The sequence below is a fragment of the Lathyrus oleraceus genome, chromosome 6 (assembly GCF_024323335.1).
Source record: "Lathyrus oleraceus cultivar Zhongwan6 chromosome 6, CAAS_Psat_ZW6_1.0, whole genome shotgun sequence".
Lineage (NCBI taxonomy): Eukaryota > Viridiplantae > Streptophyta > Magnoliopsida > Fabales > Fabaceae > Lathyrus > Lathyrus oleraceus.
The window spans coordinates 39,347,513-39,367,608 of NC_066584.1; the positions used below are offsets into that span (position 1 = coordinate 39,347,513).

At 38.9% G+C, this 20,096-nt stretch overlaps 1 protein-coding gene across 2 annotated transcripts; it reads left to right on the top strand.

The window, feature by feature from the left end:
* Nucleotides 1–11,186: 11,186 nt before the first annotated feature.
* On the top strand, nucleotides 11,187–19,543 carry LOC127098548 (TOM1-like protein 9). Of its 2 annotated transcripts, XM_051037162.1 has the most exons (10): nucleotides 11,187–11,453; nucleotides 11,672–11,750; nucleotides 12,947–13,045; nucleotides 13,150–13,263; nucleotides 13,519–13,679; nucleotides 14,207–14,288; nucleotides 16,031–16,116; nucleotides 16,914–17,117; nucleotides 17,749–18,329; nucleotides 18,566–19,543. In XM_051037162.1, the coding sequence occupies exons 1-10, from the start codon at nucleotides 11,353–11,355 to the stop codon at nucleotides 19,174–19,176; spliced, it is 2,118 nt and encodes a 705-aa protein (XP_050893119.1). In that variant the 5' UTR covers nucleotides 11,187–11,352; the 3' UTR covers nucleotides 19,177–19,543. The 2 variants fall into 2 exon arrangements, with proteins under 2 accessions (XP_050893119.1, XP_050893120.1); XM_051037163.1 differs by lacking the exon at nucleotides 11,187–11,453 and having other exon boundaries at nucleotides 11,674–11,750; nucleotides 13,503–13,679.
* Nucleotides 19,544–20,096: the final 553 nt, after the last annotated feature.

Sequence of the window (20,096 nt, forward strand, 5' to 3'; positions counted from 1 at the left end):
GCAACCTCGAATTGGCCGATCGGATCGAATTGAGCGGAAGTGACCTTGCTGCCGTAGGCTTTTCCTTCCGGGTTTCCTTTAGGGTTACTCGGAATAAGTTAAACAGTAGTCCTGAACACTCCGCCACAAGCCGGCAGGATTTGTCCTTGGATTCGTCAACTAAACAACAAATTAAAACGAAGAAAATAAACTAAATCCTAACGTAAGGTTGGATCCGATAAAAAGGTACACAATAGTTTCCTTTGTAGAAACTATTGTGTGAATAGAACTAACTAAATGCTGAAAAAGAAATAGGAAATTGCAAGGAAAATAGTGTAGAACTCGTAGGAAAAACAATGCCTAAGCTGCTGGAAAAAAATATGCAACAAGTGAAAACGGCAAAGGAAAAATGTGGAAAAAGCCCCCCCCTCTCTAGGTTTTCTTCGTGGCTATTTATATTGGTACCATTAAGTAACTACTTGTTGCCAAGAGCTCTTCAACGTGGCTAATTTCATGGAGTGGATATAGGGCCCAACACTCCTCAACGTCTCTTCAAGTCTCTGAGGCGTTACTTGCGCCCAAAAAGTAGGGTAGTGGTGTGACGCTCGTCACACCATGTGTGACGTCCGTCACAAGGCTGCTTTGCGTGACGTTCGTCACGCCCTCCGTGACGTCCGTCACAAGCACAGCATTTGTGGCTTGCGCTTTGGGCTGGGCTTTGCTATTTGGTTCGTTTTCTCTCCTTTTTGCACCTCTTTTCCTCCATTTTTACTTGTGCTTCCAAATAAACCACTTTCATGTTATCACTAGGCGAGCGTGTAGCGAATAGGTCCGTTTGGGTCATTCGCGAGTTGGGCCTTCGTTCCCTTAAGATCAGTGTCATGAAAATGAGTCGGAATGCCTTGAAAAATGTCTTGAAATATAAATGGGCAAATTTTGGGGTATGACAGCTGCCCCTGTTCAATATTCTTGAACCGAGAGAGTTAGAATGGTGTGTACCGTTCGTGGTCTGGAGGTGAAAGATTATTAAACACTAGAATGCCCCAAAATTTTGCACTTGTCAATTAGTCTTGGTGGAGATGGGCTTAAAGATGCCATCCAGGTAGTTTGATGAGGAGATTTCCAGATTGTGTCGTACGTTAGACAATGTCTGAAGACATGGACGTCATACCGGGTCATACGCTAGACCGTATAGTGAATCATCCATCAGGCTGTTGACTTCGCTGGGGAGTCAGAGTATGCTATATGCTGCTGGGGATAAGGGATCAGAATGGATCATACACTGGACCATATCTGGGTATCAGAGTGAGCGGTTCGTTAGGCGGATGACTTTGATGGGGATGAAAGATCAGAACGGATCGTACGCTAGATCGGTTCTGAATTGCAGAATGAGTCGTCCGTTAGGCTGAATCTGCTTGAAGAGGGAGTAGTCGTATACCAGACTACCATTCAGAAATGTACCTGTCCGAAGGTAGCATCTGAGTAAAGGGGGTAGCCGTATACCAGACTACCATTCAGGAATGTACCTGTCCGAAGGTAGCACCTGAGCAAGGGGAGTAACCGTATACCAGACTACCATTCAGGAATGTACCTGTCCGAAGGTAGCACCTGAGCAAGGGGAGTAACCGTATACCAGACTACCATTCAGGAATGTACCTGTCCGAAGGTAGCATCTGAGTAAAGGGGGTAGCCGTATACCAGACTACCATTCAGGAATGTACCTGTCCGAAGGTAGCACCTGAGCAAGGGAAGTAGCCGTATACCAGACTACCATTCAGGAATGTACCTGTCCGAAGGTAGCACCTGAGCAAGGGAAGTAGCCGTACACCAGACTACCATTCAGGAATGTACCTGTCCGAAGGTAGCACCTGAGCAAGGGAAGTAGCCGTATACCAGACTACCATTCAGGAATGTACCTGTCCGAAGGTAGCACCTGAGCAAGGGAAGAGGGTCTAACTTGGTCGTACATTAGACTGTATTTGAGCAGCATCTGGTCTAACTTGGTCGTACATTAGACTGTATTCGAGTTGAAGAAGGTCAGAATGGATCGTACGCTAGATCGTATCTGAGTTGTTGAAGGTCATATGTTGAGCTGAATCAGAGTGAACCGTACGTTAGGCTGTATCTGATAGTATTGGCATCTGTTGTACTTGCAACAATTTACTGGGGATGGGCTTATAGATGCCATCGTTAGGAGGATGTCAGAATGAATGTTGCCATGGAGTATATCTGAAAGATGTAGTCGAAGAAGAAAGTAGTCGTACGCTAGACTACACCTCGGAATGTACCATATGCTAGGCAGTATCTGAGGGATATAGTTGAATCTTGAATGTAATTGATAAAGATGTCTGTCTGAATGGGCCTTTGTTTTGACCGTATCAAGAGGATGATTAACCTGAAAAAGAAAGTTAGCCTCATGCCATGTCATGATGCATGAGATGCAAATGTCGTATGTATGCGGGTGCTGTGAAATGATGTAATGAGGGACTTATGCGTCTGGAATAAATAAGAACATTGTATGCATGTATATGCTATGAAATGATGTAATGTATATGATGCGGAACGAAAATTGTATGTAGGTATGTAATGAAGGCCCTATGCGTTTGAAACGTTCTTCCAGGGGGTTCTACTGGGGAAATGAATCTCGGTCTTCTGGTCGGAGATATTTGCATTGATGACCCCTTCTCAGCTGGGGATACTTGATCCTTGTCTGATGGTAGAAATATTCGACAGAGCCTGGCTGGGAGTGGAAGAGATGACTAGTCTGTCTGGTGACGCCAACCTCTTCTGGGGAATAATTGGCGTTGCCGGGGAATCGAATTAGCAACGGATTCATTGGAAAGCCTGGTTAGACCTTCTCTTCGATCATGAAGTCGTGTAGTAATTGTCATTGTTATTTTATGCATGTATTTTTGATAAACATTGATCATATTCAAACGCATATATCAATTCAAATTAAATCAATGGACGTTCGTGCAAACAAAACGGGAAAGTAAAAATAAAATTGCATTGATTTTGAAAGAGGGCCTATGAACAGGCAATCTGTGTACAAGGAGACAGAAATCCTAGTAAGAGGAAATTGTCAAGAAACAAAGGGAAAGCTATGCCGGAAACGTCCTATTGACTTTAATTCCACTACTGCCATTATATCTTCAAGCATCTCATCCCTTGCTGTCGGATAGAGGTGGTTAGCTTGTTCAGTCCCTTGGAACGTGGTTGAAGCTGACAGAAAACGGGACATAGTCGTACGCTTTAATCCCTAATTTTTGCCTGGACCGCCTTTTCGGGTTTTCAGTCCGCCGGGATACCCCTTCTTGCCCAAGCCGCCCTTTCAGGTTTTCGACTTGCCGGGTATACGTCTTTATATATTTATCCCTAATTTTTGCCCGAACCCTTTTGGTTCGCCGGGATGCCCTTACTTTTGCCTAGGTACGTCGACCTAGCGGGTCTCTGTTAGGCGTAGTATTTTTTAACTATGTCCGCGTTCACAGGATGTGGGAAGTCTTCGCCATCCATTGTAGCAAGTATCATGGCTCCACCGGAGAATACCTTTTTAACCACAAATGGCCCTTCGTATGTGGGAGTCCATTTGCCCCTGGGATCACCTTGTGGTAGAACGATACGCTTGATAACTAAGTCGCCGATTTGATACACCTGTCTCTTGACTCTTTTGTTAAATGCCTGGGTCATGCGCTTCTGATATATCTGTCCATGACACACAGCCGCAAGTCTCTTCTCATCGATCAAGTTCATCTGGTCGAGTCGAGTCTGGATCCATTCATCTTCATCTAAGCCCGCCTCTTTCATGATTCTTAGAGAGGGAACCTGGACTTCCACTGGTAAAACGGCTTCCGTTCCATAGACTAAAGAGAAAGGAGTTGCCCCTGTCGAAGTGCGTACTGAAGTGCGATAACCATGGAGAGCAAACGGTAACATCTCATGCCAGTCTTTGTACGTTACTGTCATCTTCTGTACAATCCTCTTGATATTCTTATTAGCGGCCTCCACGGCGCCATTCATCTTTGGCCGGTACGGAGAAGAGTTATGGTGTTTAATTTTGAACTGCGCGCAGAGTTCAGCAATCATCTTGTTGTTCAAATTAGTACCATTGTCAGTGATAATTCTTTCAGGGATACCAGACCGACAAATGAGATTATTCTTGATGAATCGTGCCACCACATTCTTGGTGACAGAAGCGAATGAGGCGGCCTCTACCCATTTTGTAAAGTAATCAATAGCAACAAGGATGAAGCGATGTCCATTAGAAGCAGTGGGTTTAATCTCTCCAATCATATCGATGCCCCACATTGCAAAGGGCCAAGGTGCTGTCAACACATTTAATGGAGCAGGAGGCACATGTACTTTGTCCGCATAGATCTGGCACTTATGACAGGTTCTGGAGTGACGGTGGCAATCAGCTTCCATGGTAGACCAATAATATCCTGATCTCAGAATCTTCTTGGCCATCGTATGTCCACTAGAATGAGTCCCAAAAATACCGTCGTGCATATCTCCCATAATCTTTTCTGCTTCCTTTTTATCCATACAGCGAAGCAAAGTCGAATCGTGGTTACGTTTGCATAATACTCCATTACTCAGAAAGAACTTAGCGGAGAACTTCCTCAGGAATTTTTTGTCATTGATGGATGCCCCTTCAGGGTATTCCTGAGCTTCTAAATATCTTTTAACTTCGTGGAACCAGGGTTTTTCCCATACTCCCTCAGTGTTAAGTTCATAACAGTATGCCGGTTCATCTAGTCGCTCAATGGTGATCCTGGGAGCTTCATTGTCCCATCTGACTCTGAACATAGATGACATGGTAGCTAATGCGTCTGCCAACTGATTCTCTTCTCGTGGGATATGTTCGAATGTAATCTCTTCAAAGTATGGGATTAATGTCATCACCCGTTCTCGGTAAGGGATGAGATTCGGATGCTTAGTGTCCCATTCTCCTTTGATCTGACTGATTACTAATGCTGAGTCTCCGTACACACTCAAAAACTTGACCCGCCGGTCTATAGCAGCCTTGAGTCCCAAAATACATGCTTCATACTCAGCCATATTATTGGTACAATGAAAACATAGTCTAGCAGTGAAAGGCGTATGGTAACCCTCGGGAGAAATGATTACCACACCAACACCATTGCCCAATGCATTAGAAGACCCATCGAAAACCATAGTCCATCGGGATCCTAGTTCGGGTCCTTCATACGGTTTAGGTTTTTCATCATCAGTAACAAGCATGACATCCTCATCTGGGAACTCGAAATTAATAGATTGATAATCATCCACCGCTTGATGAGCCAAATGATCAGCGAGCACACTTCCTTTGATTGCTTTCTGGGTAGTATACTGGATATCGTACTCTGTTAAGATCATCTGCCATCTCGCTATTCTTCCGGAGAGGGCAGGCTTCTCAAATATGTATTTGATAGGATCCATCTTAGAAATCAATAAAGTGGTATGATTCAACATATACTGTCTTAGTCGGCGAGCAGCCCAGACCAAAGCACAGCAAGTTCTCTCGAGCAGTGAGTATCTTGTTTCACAGTCGGTAAACTTTTTGCTCAGGTAGTATATGGCATGCTCTTTTCGACCAGACTCGTCATGTTGCCCCAATACGCACCCCATTGAATTTTCTAATACGGTCAAATACATGATTAGAGGTCTTCCTTCAACTGGTGGTATCAGAATCGGAGGTTCCTGGAGGTACTTCTTGATTTTGTCAAAAGCTTCTTGGCATTCGTCATTCCATATCATTTCTTGATTTTTCCTCAGTAATTTGAAGATGGGTTTGCAGGTAGCGGTCAAGTGGGAGATAAATCGAGCAATGTAGTTCAAGCGTCCCAAGAAGCCTCTGATCTCTTTCTCCGTACGGGGAACCGGCATTTCTTGAATAGCCCTCACTTTAGCTGGGTCAACCTCAATTCCTTTACCACTGACAACAAAGCCCAGGAGTTTACCAGATCTTACTCCAAAAGTGCATTTGCTCGGATTCAATCTTAGCTTGTATTTCTTCAACCTCTCGAACAGTTTGCATAAATGATCGAGATGTTCTTCTTCAGTATGAGATCTAGCTATCATGTCATCCACATATACTTCCATTTCATGATGGATCATATCATGGAACAAAACCACCATAGCACGCTGGTACGTTGCCCCGGCGTTCTTTAAGCCGAATGGCATTACTTTGTAACAGAAAGTGCCCCATTGTGTCACAAACGTAGTTTTCTCCATGTCTTCAGGTGCCATCTTAATCTGATTATAACCCGAGAATCCATCCATGAATGAGAATACTTTGTGTTGAGCGGTGTTATCTACCAGGACATCGATGTGCGGGAGTGGAAAGTCATCTTTGGGACTCGCTTTATTCAAATCTCTGTAATCTACGCACATTCGCACCTTACCATCCTTCTTTGGCACTGGCACCACATTGGCAACCCATTGAGGATAAGAAGTAACGGCTAGGAAACCGGCGTTAAATTGTTTCATAACCTCGGCTTTGATTTTCTCAGACATTTCAGGACGCATGCGGCGAACCTTTTGCTTGACAGGACGGCAGTCTTCCCTCGTTGGCAGTCGATGCACTACTATGTCAGTATCTAATCCCGGCATGTCTTCATAAGACCAAGCGAAAATCTCTACATAGTCGCGTAACATCTGAACCAATCTTTCCTTGACACTGTTTTCCAAACCTGCTCCTATTTTGACTTCTTTTCTGTCCACTTCAGTACCTAGATTTACGATTTCGAGTGACTCTTCATGCGGTTGATTTTTCTGCTACAGTTCAGTATTTATTTCAGTCTGTTTTTCAGGAGAGTAACAGACCTAGCACATAGCCTATTGTCTGAATGTCAAACTGAATGTTATGACATTCATCCTTGACAGCAGTTACTGAATTATAGGCAGGTTGGTTTTTCTGCTATAGTTCAGTATTTAGTTCAGTCTGTTTTCAGGAGAATAACAGACCTGACACATAGCCTATTGTCTGAATGTCAAACTGAATGTTATGACATTCATCCTTGACAGCAGATACTGAATTATAAGCAGGTTGGGTTTTCTGCTACAGTTCAGTATTCATTTCAGTCTGTTTTTCAGGAGAATAACAGACCTAGCATATGGTCTATGTTCTGGACGTCAAACTGAATGTTATGACATTTATTCCTAACAGCATATGCTAAAGTGTAGACTAGTTAGTTTTTCTGTTTCAGTATTTTTCTCAGGCTATTTTTCAGGAATCCAACAGCTGAGCTAAAATCCAGGAAACTAACAACTGAGCTACAATGAATGGACCTAACAAATAGCCTATTTGTTAGCACCCTAATATGTGGAAATTAGGTTAACTTGCTTAACCTTAATTTAGGAAATTCAAGTACAAGGCCCAAGTGCTGCATTATAAAAGGATGGCAATCCTACTTTCAACAACTCAGGGGTTTGAAGCGTGAAGAATTAATTGTATCATCATATTTCACTGCTGTACTTTAATTGTGTTTTGTATTAGGTTTTATTTGTGAGCCAAGAAATTATCACCTAGATGATTGCATTGGACTAGGGTGTTCACTGAGTTGTAAGTGTTGTGTCACTCTAAGCTTTTAAGCGTGAGTGTTGTGTTTCTTGATTAAAGCTGTTAAGCACAACCAAGAGTTGTTTGAAGTATAAATTCGCCATTTAACTTTAAACTAATTAAAGGTTGTAATCACTGTGGTGATTGAGGGGGAGTGAGTAGGAACTCTGGTCTTAGTTTAAGATTGAAATTGCATTGGGTAGGTATTAAGTGATAGGATTAAACAGTTGGTTTAAGGCCTGAATTAATACTACTAATAATGGATTTCCTCCCTGGCTTGGTAGCCCCCAGATGTAGGTGTGTTTGTCACCGAACTGGGTAAATAATTCCTTGTGTTATTTACTGCCCTTTACGTTTAAGTTCTGCATCATTCTTGTCTGCGCAGAATTGGATGTCATAACATCCAGTGTGACATCGAAAGTCTGTTAACTAGAATTTCAGATTCTTTTAAGAGTGCTCGAAAGTATACACACATACATACAACAGACATCATACCAGGGCATGATGCAGTTAGATAGATAAGAGAGCCTATCACACCTCATTATTGGCTTTCTTCAACTGGTTTTCCATATTCATCATTGTCAATGTTGCATGAGGTTGACATTGGAGTTGATATTACCTTGGACTTATCCATATCAAACCTCTTCAATAGTTATTTATAATATTTGATTTAATTTATGAAGGTTCCTTTCTTGGATTGGTGGATTTGGAGTCCTAAAAAGTACTTGAGCTCCCCCATCATTGACATTTCAAACTCATTCTGCATAATTTCAGAAATTTCCTTGCATAGGAATTCGTCAGTGGCACCGAAAATGATATCATCAATGTAGATTTGAAATAGTAAGATGTCATGTTCAATTTTCTTGGTTAAATTTTTTTATCAACTTGTCCTCGTTGAAACATTTTTTCAAGCATAACTTTTCTCAAACGATCATACTAAACCCTATGAGCTTGTTTTAGTCCATATAATGCTTTCTTAAGCTTGAAAACATGATTTGAAAAATTTGGGTTGATAAAACATATACCTCCTCTTGGATGTATCCATTTAGAAAAATACTTTTTACATCCATTTGAAATAATTTGAAATCCATGATGCATGATAAAGTTAATAACATTATTATGGCTTATAATCTAGCTATATGAGCATTGGTTTCATCGAAATATATCCCTTCCTGCTGATTGTATCCCTTTGTAACAAGTTTGACTTTATCTCTTAAAACATTACCATTTGCATTCAACTTGTTGCGAAAGACCCATCGAGCACCAATAACTAGATTAGCCGAGGCTTTAGGAATGAGTTCCCAAACATTGTTTCATTCAAATTGATTTAACACTTATTGCATGGCAATAGACTAATTTTCATTGATGATAGCTTCAGTGATTCCCGTTGGCTGAATTTATGAAATAAAAGCCACAAATTTACATACCTTATCAAGGGACCTTTGAGTTGTGACTCCTTTAGAGATATCTCCAATAATGTTCTAGATAGGTTGTTCATTTGTCGGTCTCCATTACTTTAGAAGATCTAGATGTTCTCTTGGAGTGTATAGGATTTTACCGTGAATAGGTTCTTCCTATATGACTTGATTCTCATTTTCTCTTGGTCTGGATCAAATCTCCGATTGCACGTTGCTCCTCAACATAACTTATGTTTGATCTCTAACCGACACCCTTCAATAGTGAGTGCCTACAAAAACATTGATAATGACTAGCAGGATCCTCCGTCGACGCATGTCTACTACATTAGACATATCACTCAAAAATTTATGCGAGAGATCAAAGATAAAACATTATGGAAGAAGGTTGTCAATACATGTTATGCATTAACAGAACCTTATTTCAAACACTATCGCGAATACATCAGATTGTCTAACGCAGATGTAGTACGATGGATCGACAGTATTCCATGGAGAAGTGAACTAGGGCATACGAAAATGGTCAACATTGGGGCCACATGACAACAAATCTTGTGAAATCAATGAACTTTGTCTTCAAAGGCATCTAGAACCTACCTATAACCGCTTTAGTGCAAGCAACATATTTCAGGCTAGGGGCGTTGTTTGAGACCAGACGTTCCAAATGGAGTTCAGTGTTACAATATGGGCAGTTGTTAAGTGAGGCTTCAATGAAATTCATTAGACACGAAACTGCCAAAGCTAACGCACATGTGGTCACGACGTTTGATCATACTAAAGGTTGATACAATGTTGCTAAGTCCATGGATCATAATGAAGGCATGCCGATGAGACAATACAAAGTGGAGCTAGATAGAGGTTGGTGCAACTGCAGAAAGTTCCAAGCCTTTCGTATGCCATGCTCCCGTGTCATTGCGACATGTTCAAAGGTTCGAAGGGATCCATCCTACTTACTATCCGACGTTTACAAAGTCATAAGCCTATCCAATGTTTACAAAATTAGCTTTTCAGTGGTTGATAAAGAGGATTAATGACCTGAATATCAAAGAGACATTTTATGGCACAATGAAGTAATGCGAAGAAAGAAAAAAGGCTGCCCAAATAACACCCGTATTCGAATCGAAATAGATACGACAAACAGAATGGTTCAATTGTGTAGATCATGTCGCCAGCCCCGTCACAATCGTACTAACTATCCCAGTGTTGGAACAAGCACAACAAGACAATTTTAATTGTAGGAGATTGAAGTAGAATACCATTACTATAACTAAGCGATTACAACCATCAAAACAATTTTGAACATTGTATACATCATCTTGCGAACGTCTCTATCAACCTTAATATCCACCCATACACACACTTCTCCATTTTGGTTAAACGTTGACTCAAGCCATTGAATTCTTCTAATCCTTTCATCCTCTACAATTTCTCCATCTAACCAACGGTTCCACGTTCGATTAAGACGTTCAAACGATTCTATATTCCAAAGTCGAATCTTTATCGGAGACTGCACTGCTGAAAAGATTAAATTGACATTTCTCTTGTGAATGTATTCAGACATGGTTAAAGAACAAAAAATTAAGGAGATTGAAGTAGAATGAAAGAAAATTGGGTTGGAGGATAAGAAGTTGTCTGCAAAAATATGGGAGATGTGCATGTTATTTATGATGAAACCATGAATACATGCGTCAATGCCCTAGGCGCCACACACACATGACACAAACAGACACATGCATGCGTCAGATGCATGAGCGCACCCACTTAACCACACATGCATACGCCGACTAGCATGACGCCTAAGTGCAATGTCATTGGGAACATGTGACAGCTCCAATGACGCTTCCTTTGGATGGTTATTGGGTGCACCAGTTCAACTGGCGCATCAGTTAAAAAAGATAATTATTTTGATATGTTTTTTGAATTTTTGATTATTTTGATATTTTAGTTAAAAAAAATTGGTTAATTTAAAAAAAAATCGTAAGAAAGCGTTAATTAATAAGGTAGAGATTTATTGTGGCTTTTCCTTCCACAAAGGTAACTAATGCCAATATGTCCGGAGTTACTTATTTGACCTCTCTTGGTGGGTTTGTTAGGCATGTCTACGTAAGATCACACTAAATACCGTTGATCAAAAAGCGGTCTTCATAATCAACGGCATTAGATACTAATCTCAACTAAATAGACACGTGTCACATTTTTTTAACAAGATCGTTGTTTTGTTCGCTTCAAAGTTCCATTTCTAACCCTCAAAACCTTTCCATCAACGGAATCACCGATCTTCCTTCCTATACAGAAAAGTTAATCTCCGGGATCATTCTCCTATCGTCTCGGTGATTCGGTTTACGGTCGCCGGAAAATAACTGATCTTATTCCGTTTCGAATCGGTGACCGGAGATGGTGAATTCCATGGTTGAACGCGCCACGAGCGATATGCTCATCGGTCCCGATTGGGCCATGAATATCGAGATCTGTGACATACTCAATCATGACCCTGGGTATGTGTTCCTTCTTCTCTCGTTATTTTTAGTTCCATCGATTTTTTTTTATACTTCTTTTGGAAAAATTGCTAACAAATTTTTGAGGTTTTTCGATCGAAACTTCAGCTAAGTTGTAAAGGGGAATTTGAAATTTGATGATTGATTATTGATGTTTGGGGTTTTCTCTTGGTTTGTACTTTGATATATTGAGAACTCTCTTTGGCTATGCTTATTAGGCAAGTAAAGGACGTTGTCAAAGGTATAAAGAAGCGGATTGGAAGTAGACATTCTAAAGCTCAACTCCTTGCATTGACGGTAAGTGAAGTATCGTTTTATATACAAATTTATTCATGTATTTATTTTCAGACCAGTCCTAAAAGCTAGGCTGCACTTTGGTTCTCTATCTTTTCTTTTTGTATTAATTTAGTCCCAAAAGCTAAAGCCATTTTGAAAGCACATGAATGAGTTTTATGTCTAATAGATATTAATTCAATAGGATGTTTGTGGTTTTCCTTAGTAGCAACATTTGAAATAATGACTTCCATTACAATTGATAGGCTCTAAATGGTTGAGTCATTATTATTAGCTTATTACTAAAAACTTGGAGTTGGAGGAAGTTTCTCTAATCTTTCAACTTTCAAGTGTGAGACTATCATCCTACCGGTGTTTAATTTTGTCTGTAGTAAGTTCTACATAGACCGTATAAGCTTCAAATGAAAACCTTGGCATAATTACATAAAAGGCTGTGCTGCTAGACTCTCAAGAAAAAGGAGGGTGATTGCTTTTTGAAATAAGAAAAGACTTCCATTAGTAAAATTATCCTTACTTTGTCAAACCTTAGAGATTGTTAAAAACATCTACCCACCTTAGTTATAAATCAATTGATGAGATTTTTAATATGCCGAAGTTAATGACGATTTTCGTGAAAATCTACCCTCCTTGTGAAAGATTATAGACTAAGTGGATCAAACACCCGCCTAGCGGGGTTGAGTGTGTGGATCAAACACCCGCCTAGCGGGGTCGAGTATGTGGATCAAACACCCGCCTAGCGGGGTCGAGTATGTGGATCAAACAACACCATAACATTCTATCATTAACCATATTTACAGCCAAACCATTGGCCTCTAGATCTTTTTTTGAAGTGTTGACTATAAATATTTTGGCTTTCCTTTACCTCTCTCTAGCAATGGCTTTGCCTTCCATCTTATTTACTATCCTTATTACGGAATCTACAACTTTCCTCCACATGTCCAAAGCACCTAGTCGAGATTTGACTATCTTTCTTATAGGTGCGATCCCAGCTGTTCCATCTACCAAATCATAGCCTTAAATTACACATTAGCTGGTCACTTTTTGTTCAAATCAGCTAAACCCTTGGAGTACACTAGTACCTTCTCAAACGATGTTTGTTCAGCTAGGAAGCATTCTCTATAGTGGGTATATTTGGCATGTCTGTACATTCGATATTCAGAAAAATTCATTTGTTTTCCTGTTGGTCTTCTGTATTCTAGTTGCTGGAGACAATCATAAAGAACTGTGGGGATATTGTTCACATGCATGTTGCAGAGAAAAATGTGCTTCATGAGATGGTGAGAATAGTAAAGAAAAAGGTATGGATGATTTCTCAGATCTTGTAACAGTTTCCGTACGTTGTTTGTTATTTCTACTTTCATGTTGTAAAACGTGTTGATATTATTTTCCATGCCAATTGTAGCCTGATTTTCATGTCAAAGAGAAGATATTGCTTCTTATAGATACTTGGCAAGAAGCTTTTGGAGGACCAAGGGCAAGATATCCACAATATTATGCTGCATACCAGGAACTGTTGGTATTGTTTACGACTAATTTTTACTTAGTTTCCAAATATTCCTCTTTACTTGGCATTGCAAAAATTAAAAAACAGTTCAAGAGAAAAACCAACATTTAACATTTTTGTTTGGAGGTTGGAAACAATTGTTTATGATTGCTTATATATGGGTTTTGAGTGTGATTTGTTATTCTTTGGATATATACATGATGACCCTTTTTAAAATTTAGTTATTTGTTTATTTTTTTTATTATGCAAAGGATTTGCTTATTTCAGCGTGCCGGGGCAGTATTTCCTCAAAGATCTGAACAGTCTGCACCTGTATTCACTCCTCCACAAACACAACCGTTGGCTTCATACCCTCCAAACATGCGTGGCATGGATGGTCAGCCGGATACAGCTGAGACATCTGCAGAGTCAGAATTTCCAACACTAAGGTATGTTTCTAATTCTTTTTCTTTGTCATCTAAAAGGTGGTTGTTGACTTGGATTTATTAATTTATAGTCTCCATATGGATTATTGTTGCGCCCAACACTAACTAGTTCAGTCTTTGGATTATTTTTGATGTCCGACATCATGGTTCTCTATATTTCTAGTTTCATCTGGATTATGGCCCGTAAGTTCATGATCATATCTATTACAAGGGCATATTTTCTGTGTGGTAAAGATATCACATATTTCCCTTCTTTTTAATTCATCGCCATCTTTTCACTTTATAGGATATGTGAAAAATGCTAGTCTTGATACAATCATCAATGTCTTTTTAACTGTGAATGTACTGATTTTTCAAATCTAAGGAGTTAAGCTGTATAAATCTCCTCTCTTATTTAATATGCAATGAGCATATTGTACTTAGTAGACACTTCTATCGGTATAATTATAATGATGATGAAAGTTATTTGTTGTACAGATTGCCACATAAATTTATGCTTTTTTGTGGTTTATTTTGCATTTCTTTCCCAGTTTGACCGAAATACAGAATGCACATGGTATTATGGACGTTCTCGCGGAAATGCTCAATGCAATAGACCCCAACAACAAAGAAGTAAGTTGCTCAATTCTAGTATTCAAATTATTCACTTTATATGGTTTATGTTTTTTTTAAAGCTTGGTATCCGGCTTTCCACCGACTAACCCAAGGGGACTAGTCCCAATGTCCACTAGAGGGACCCATTTAAAGCCAGAGCAAAGCTCTTTATGAACTGGCCCAACACAGAGATTGTTAGCACACTCTCAAACCCCAAACCTTCACCAACAGGCCAACCCTTGGGGTTTACTTTATTTGGTTTATGTGTTTTAAAATCCCTAGACCAAACCATAGTCACCACTTTGTTTTGAGGATCTTTAAATGATTATAGTTAATGTAATGCTAACTGACTGGCTATTTTTTCTGATCCCTCTCCCTTGTATTCTTTGGGCACCATCTGCTGATATAGGTGGTTATTCACTGGGTATGGTTGTAACATGTTTGTATGAGACAATCATAGGTTTCCTTTAGTGATCTCTGATTATAAAGGCAGAAAACAATGAAAATTTTTGGTAGTCATTGAAATTGACTGAATGAAGAATTTGAGGATGAAACATAAGTATTTGATTACAAGCTAAAATGTGGGGAAAATAAAACTAGTTAATGGAAACAAGTTTTGATAAAAGTCAAAAGGGTAAATACAATGCCTTTGGTTTTACTTCCCTCCATTAAAACATATTTTTGTCAAAAGGGTAAAAAAAAAATTACACTCATCTCATATTCTTTCTTTCAATTTTCCTTCCATCTATCCAAACAGAGAGGAATTTATTATTCTTTCTGTTTTCTATTAATCCAAACTATATATAAAATCTACTCATTTTTTCTATTTTCTTTCCTCATTTTCTTTTTCCTCATCGGAACATAAAAGCGAGTAGAAGATGCAGAGATGAAAATTGCAACTTGTCCAATTATATTTTGGTCTGTCAAGTGAATTAATAGTTTGTTCACAGTTGGGGTGATTATCAGCTTGTATTTATCATTATTATTTTTAATTATCCATTCTAGACAAAACACTGCAGCTCATTTTGTTTTCTCTTCTCATTTTGTTTTCTTAACTGATATATGTATGTATAGGAGACTTATCTAGTGAGAATAACTTTTTTATGTGAGAGTGAGAAGATTTATTATAAACCTTTAGATTAAATTTAGGGTTCAGCTTTGAAGGCCAAATAAAACACATCACTTGACTCCTTTTTTTTTGTCAAAGACTCCCATCTGTTCTTCTCCAAGATAAAGAAAAAATGTTTGATTGCCTTTTTCTTTGACGGCAGCAATAAAATCATCTCCATTGATGCCATGTGATTGCAAATATCTAACAATAGAAACAAAAGGAAATGTTCCATATATTATTTAGAAAAAGAAATTGGGGCCAACAAGAGGGATTAGTGGAGTTCAGCAAGAGGGGAACTGTCATCCTTGAAAAGTAACAAATAGGATATGGATTTGGATCTATTAACAGCCTCTTTGCAAAATTTAAATCAGACAATGTGATAATTTATTTTGATTCCTTAGGAGGTTTATCACTCTAAGCAGTTTGCAGTTGCCGAATTCTAAAGTATTTGGTGCTTTGTAAACAATGTTACAATGTCAACTAATGCCAATGCATTCCTTCCATCCCTTATGAACTTGTTCTTATAGTCTAAATATGCTTTCCTTTCAACATCTAAGCACAAAACTCAAGAAACTATTGATTCTCATGTTGTAAAGAGTAAATTCCTACTTTACTACATCTGATGTATGTCCTTTGTTTTCTATTTCAGGGGCTTAGACAGGAGGTTGTTGTTGATTTGGTAGAGCAGTGTAGAACATACAAGCAAAGAGTGGTACACCTTGTAAACTCAACTACGTAAGGCCTCATATGTTCCTTTCTATGATATTATGAAACTGATAAGAAACCGTAAGTGATAGTTCTGATTGCTGAGATTTTTATCGAAATTTCAAGAGCTTACAAGAACATTTGAGCAGTTGCTCAACTCATAGTAGGCCCACATTCAAATGATGAAAGAAGCCCAAAAGGGAAAACAGACCAGGTATTGGCCCAGAAAAAGGCAGGACTCTGGAATGTTTACAATAGGAGACTTAGTTAGCATTCCGGGACAGTTATAAAGATTGAGCACCGCATATGATATTCTGTATATGCTGGATTCATGTTAATTGTATTCTTAGACTTAAAATTCGGGTTGGTCCAACCCAATGCTACAGAACCAATTTGTAAGGTGAGAGATGTGTTCCACTTATAAACACTATAGGTCATATCCCATCCGACATGGAAATCTCAACCCGCCTGCTCGCATGCCTAGGACTAGAGGTGGCCTGACGGATCTTTGATAGACTATGATACCATCTTAGAATTTGGGTTGAGCCTAACTCAATCCTACAAAATTGGCTTGTAAAGTGAGGGTTGTCTCACTTATAAACACATTTTCAGGTCATACCTCATCTAACGTGGGACTCTAAACACATAATAAAATTTATCTTGTTATATAAAAAATGTAAGAAGCATGGTTCTGGATGGAACATTATGGCTGAAGTTGAACCATGTAGCCGACCCCACTTAGTGGGATAAGACTTTGTTGTTGTTGTTGTTGTATATAAAGAATATAAGAAGTATTTTATTATGGTATTTTCTCCATGTTTTTCCAGGGATGAATCATTGCTATGCCAGGGACTAGCTCTCAATGATGATCTGCAGCGTGTACTTGCCAGGCATGAATCTTTTTTGTCAGGACTTTCTACTCAAAATGGAAAACACTTAGAGAATTCAAAACCCGCACCTGCTGGGCCACTTGTAGATGTTGATGCTCCATTGGTTGATACTGGAGACACTGGCAAACAAACTGATGGGAGGTAATCTGCCTGTCTTTTTCTTTTACATTATTGATTTGCTCATGTATATTATTTGCATTTATTGACTGACATGTTACTATTCGCTTCACATCATGAGAATCTACTTGATTCATTACTGTTTGCTAGTTTATTGGCATATAGAAGTAGTGTACTATTTGAAATAACTAATATTTGTCCAGGCAACTTGTTCCTATTATTTTTTTTTCTGGAGTGGTAACTTCGATGTTAAGAGTAGTTTATCTATCAGATATGGACATATAGATTGAAATTGAGTTTTATCTAGCTTTCTTTAGAATTCGATGCTGTTCTGTTCCTTTGAATAGTTTAATTTTAGTCATTATTATGATTTACTTCGATAATTTGCAAAGATAGAGGCTATGCACTTGAGATATATTATGCAAGACCATCAGAGTTTTTGAAAAGGCTTTATAAAGAGTGACATCCCTCGCCTTACAAGTCGGTTTTGTAGGGATGAGTTCGGCCAAACTCAAATCTCTGCTGCAGGCTTACATTTGTCATTTTATGTATGAATATGTTGTAACACATAGTTGTAGGAAATATTTTCAACTTAACCTAACTAGTTTGATGGCTATGGCTCTTATCATATACATTTACCTAAATATATGTGTAGGTCCTCTTCTGGTGCTGAAGCAGGCTCCCAAACATTGAATCAGTTAATGCTTCCCGCACCAGCTACGTCTAATGGTTCTGCTGTACCTGCCAAAGTTGATCCCAAGTGGGACCTTCTCAGTGGTGATACCTATGGTTCACCAAAAGCAGATACTTCGCTTGCTCTTGTTCCTCTGGGAGAACAACATGCTGCCAGTCCTGTGTCTGATCAGAACGCCCTTGTTCTTTTTGATATGTTTTCTAATGGAGACAGTGCACCCACGTCTGTCAATACCCAGCCAACCCAGCAAACTAATGTTGCTGGCCAATCTGGTCCATTTACTCCTCAATTTCAACAACAGCAGACATTCATATCTCAAGGTGGATTTTACCCCAATGGAAGTGTGCCGAATGCTGGTTCACCTCACTATGAGCAATCACTGCATACACAAAGTACAGGTCCTGCCTGGAATGGTCAGATTCCCAATGGAAGTGTGTCAAATGCTGGTCCACCTCAGTATGAACAATCACTGGATACACAAAGTACAGGTCCTGTCTGGAATGGTCAGGTTGCAGAACAGCAACAGCCAGCTTCTCCTTATGGTAATATTTCTTCGTTTGATTTAAATTATTCACATTTGGAAGAATTTCTTCAAAATTACCTTCTCTTTTGAAATGTTTTTTTTAGTCTGTTCATGAAATTGTAAAACGCCGGTTTTACCTTTCATCACTTACTTGCAGTGATATGTTGGTTGGTTGGATGGATTATGAATTTGGCTGTATAGGGTTTGTGCTCTTGTATTTCAGACTTCATTGTGTCACTTTTTTCGGTTTTATAGGTGCGCAAAATAATGGATCATTGCCGCCACCTCCGTGGGAAGCTCAACCGGCTGACAATGGCAGTCCTGTAGCAGGCGCCCAGTATCACCAACCACCGCAAGGCGGTCATATGGCTATGACACATGTACAAAGTGCTGCAAATCATCAAATGCCTCAGGCAATGGGTTATGGCCAGGCTGGTGGTATGTATATGCAACCGAATGTGAACAATCATATGTCTGCAAACAATAACCATTTTGGAAGCAATCAGTTAGGCATGCACCCTCAGCACATGCAAGGTGGTGCAGGGCACTACATGGGTATGGCTTCACATCAAATGCAAGGTGGTCCTGCAGTTTCCATGTATCCACAACAGATGTATGGAAACCAATATGTAGGTTATGGCTACGGTCAACAACAACAACAACAACACGGAGTTCCATACATTGAGCAGCAAATGCATGGAATGTCTGTAAGAGATGATAGTTATTTACGAAACTCTAATCAGATTTCTGCATCTTATGTTCCATCAGGGAAGCCGTCCAAGCCAGAGGATAAGTTATTTGGGGACCTTGTGAACATGGCCAAAGTGAAGCCAAAACCATCTCCAGCTCGAGCTGGTAGCATGTAAAAACTCTCTTGGTTTGCATTTTAGCCTTTTGCTAATTTGTGATGTTTTTGTTTTATATACATAGTTTGTTTCATATTGTTTGCTTGTCTGGGGGATTAGCATTCATGTAAATTTATTCTAGAGAAAACATTGAAAAATGGAAAACGGAGAAGGGTGGAGAAAGAGAGAAGGGTGGAAGCATTAAAATATGGAGGTCTTACTTTCGTTTGCTCCATTTTCTTTGGTTGATTCAGTTGTCCTTTTCTTGTATTGATATTGAAATAAATGGGAAGACTGGCATTGGATAGAATGATAAAGATTTCCTAATAGTTAATGTCATGTTTGAATTTACTAAATTTATAGGAATCAATTATTGTTCTTGCTCTAACTTTTGTTTCCTCTTTCTTCAATTGACACTAATACTTGGAATGTTTTGTTTTAGTTAAATTATTTTTCAAAAACTTAATTAAGATGTTACCAATATTTAAATGGGGTAGTCATATTTTACATCATGTACCCCTTAGAAATCACTCTCGTGCCTTTCGACAATGTTGAGGAACAAAACCACTAAAAATTTTCTCGAACGATCTTGCTTAACAAGCACATTGAAAAATCGACTACTACTAGGTTGAAATAAAAATTTGAAAGATTACAATAAAAATAACCGATGATAAACCGTTTAACTTTGGGATAGAAAATTCAATCATTGTTCATTTGATACAGTATAAAAAGTGTTTATTCTTTTAACACATGTAATAAATATTATTAAAATTAACATTTCAATCGCTCAGTTGCTAGGTTGCTAAAATTGTCATTTAATTTTCTCGCTAAGTTATAAAAAGTTAAGCTATATGATTGAAAAAAAAAATTTAAGAGAATCATTTAAATTTTTTTTTGAAGAATTAAAAATAAATTATGAGATATTTAGTACAACAATAAAC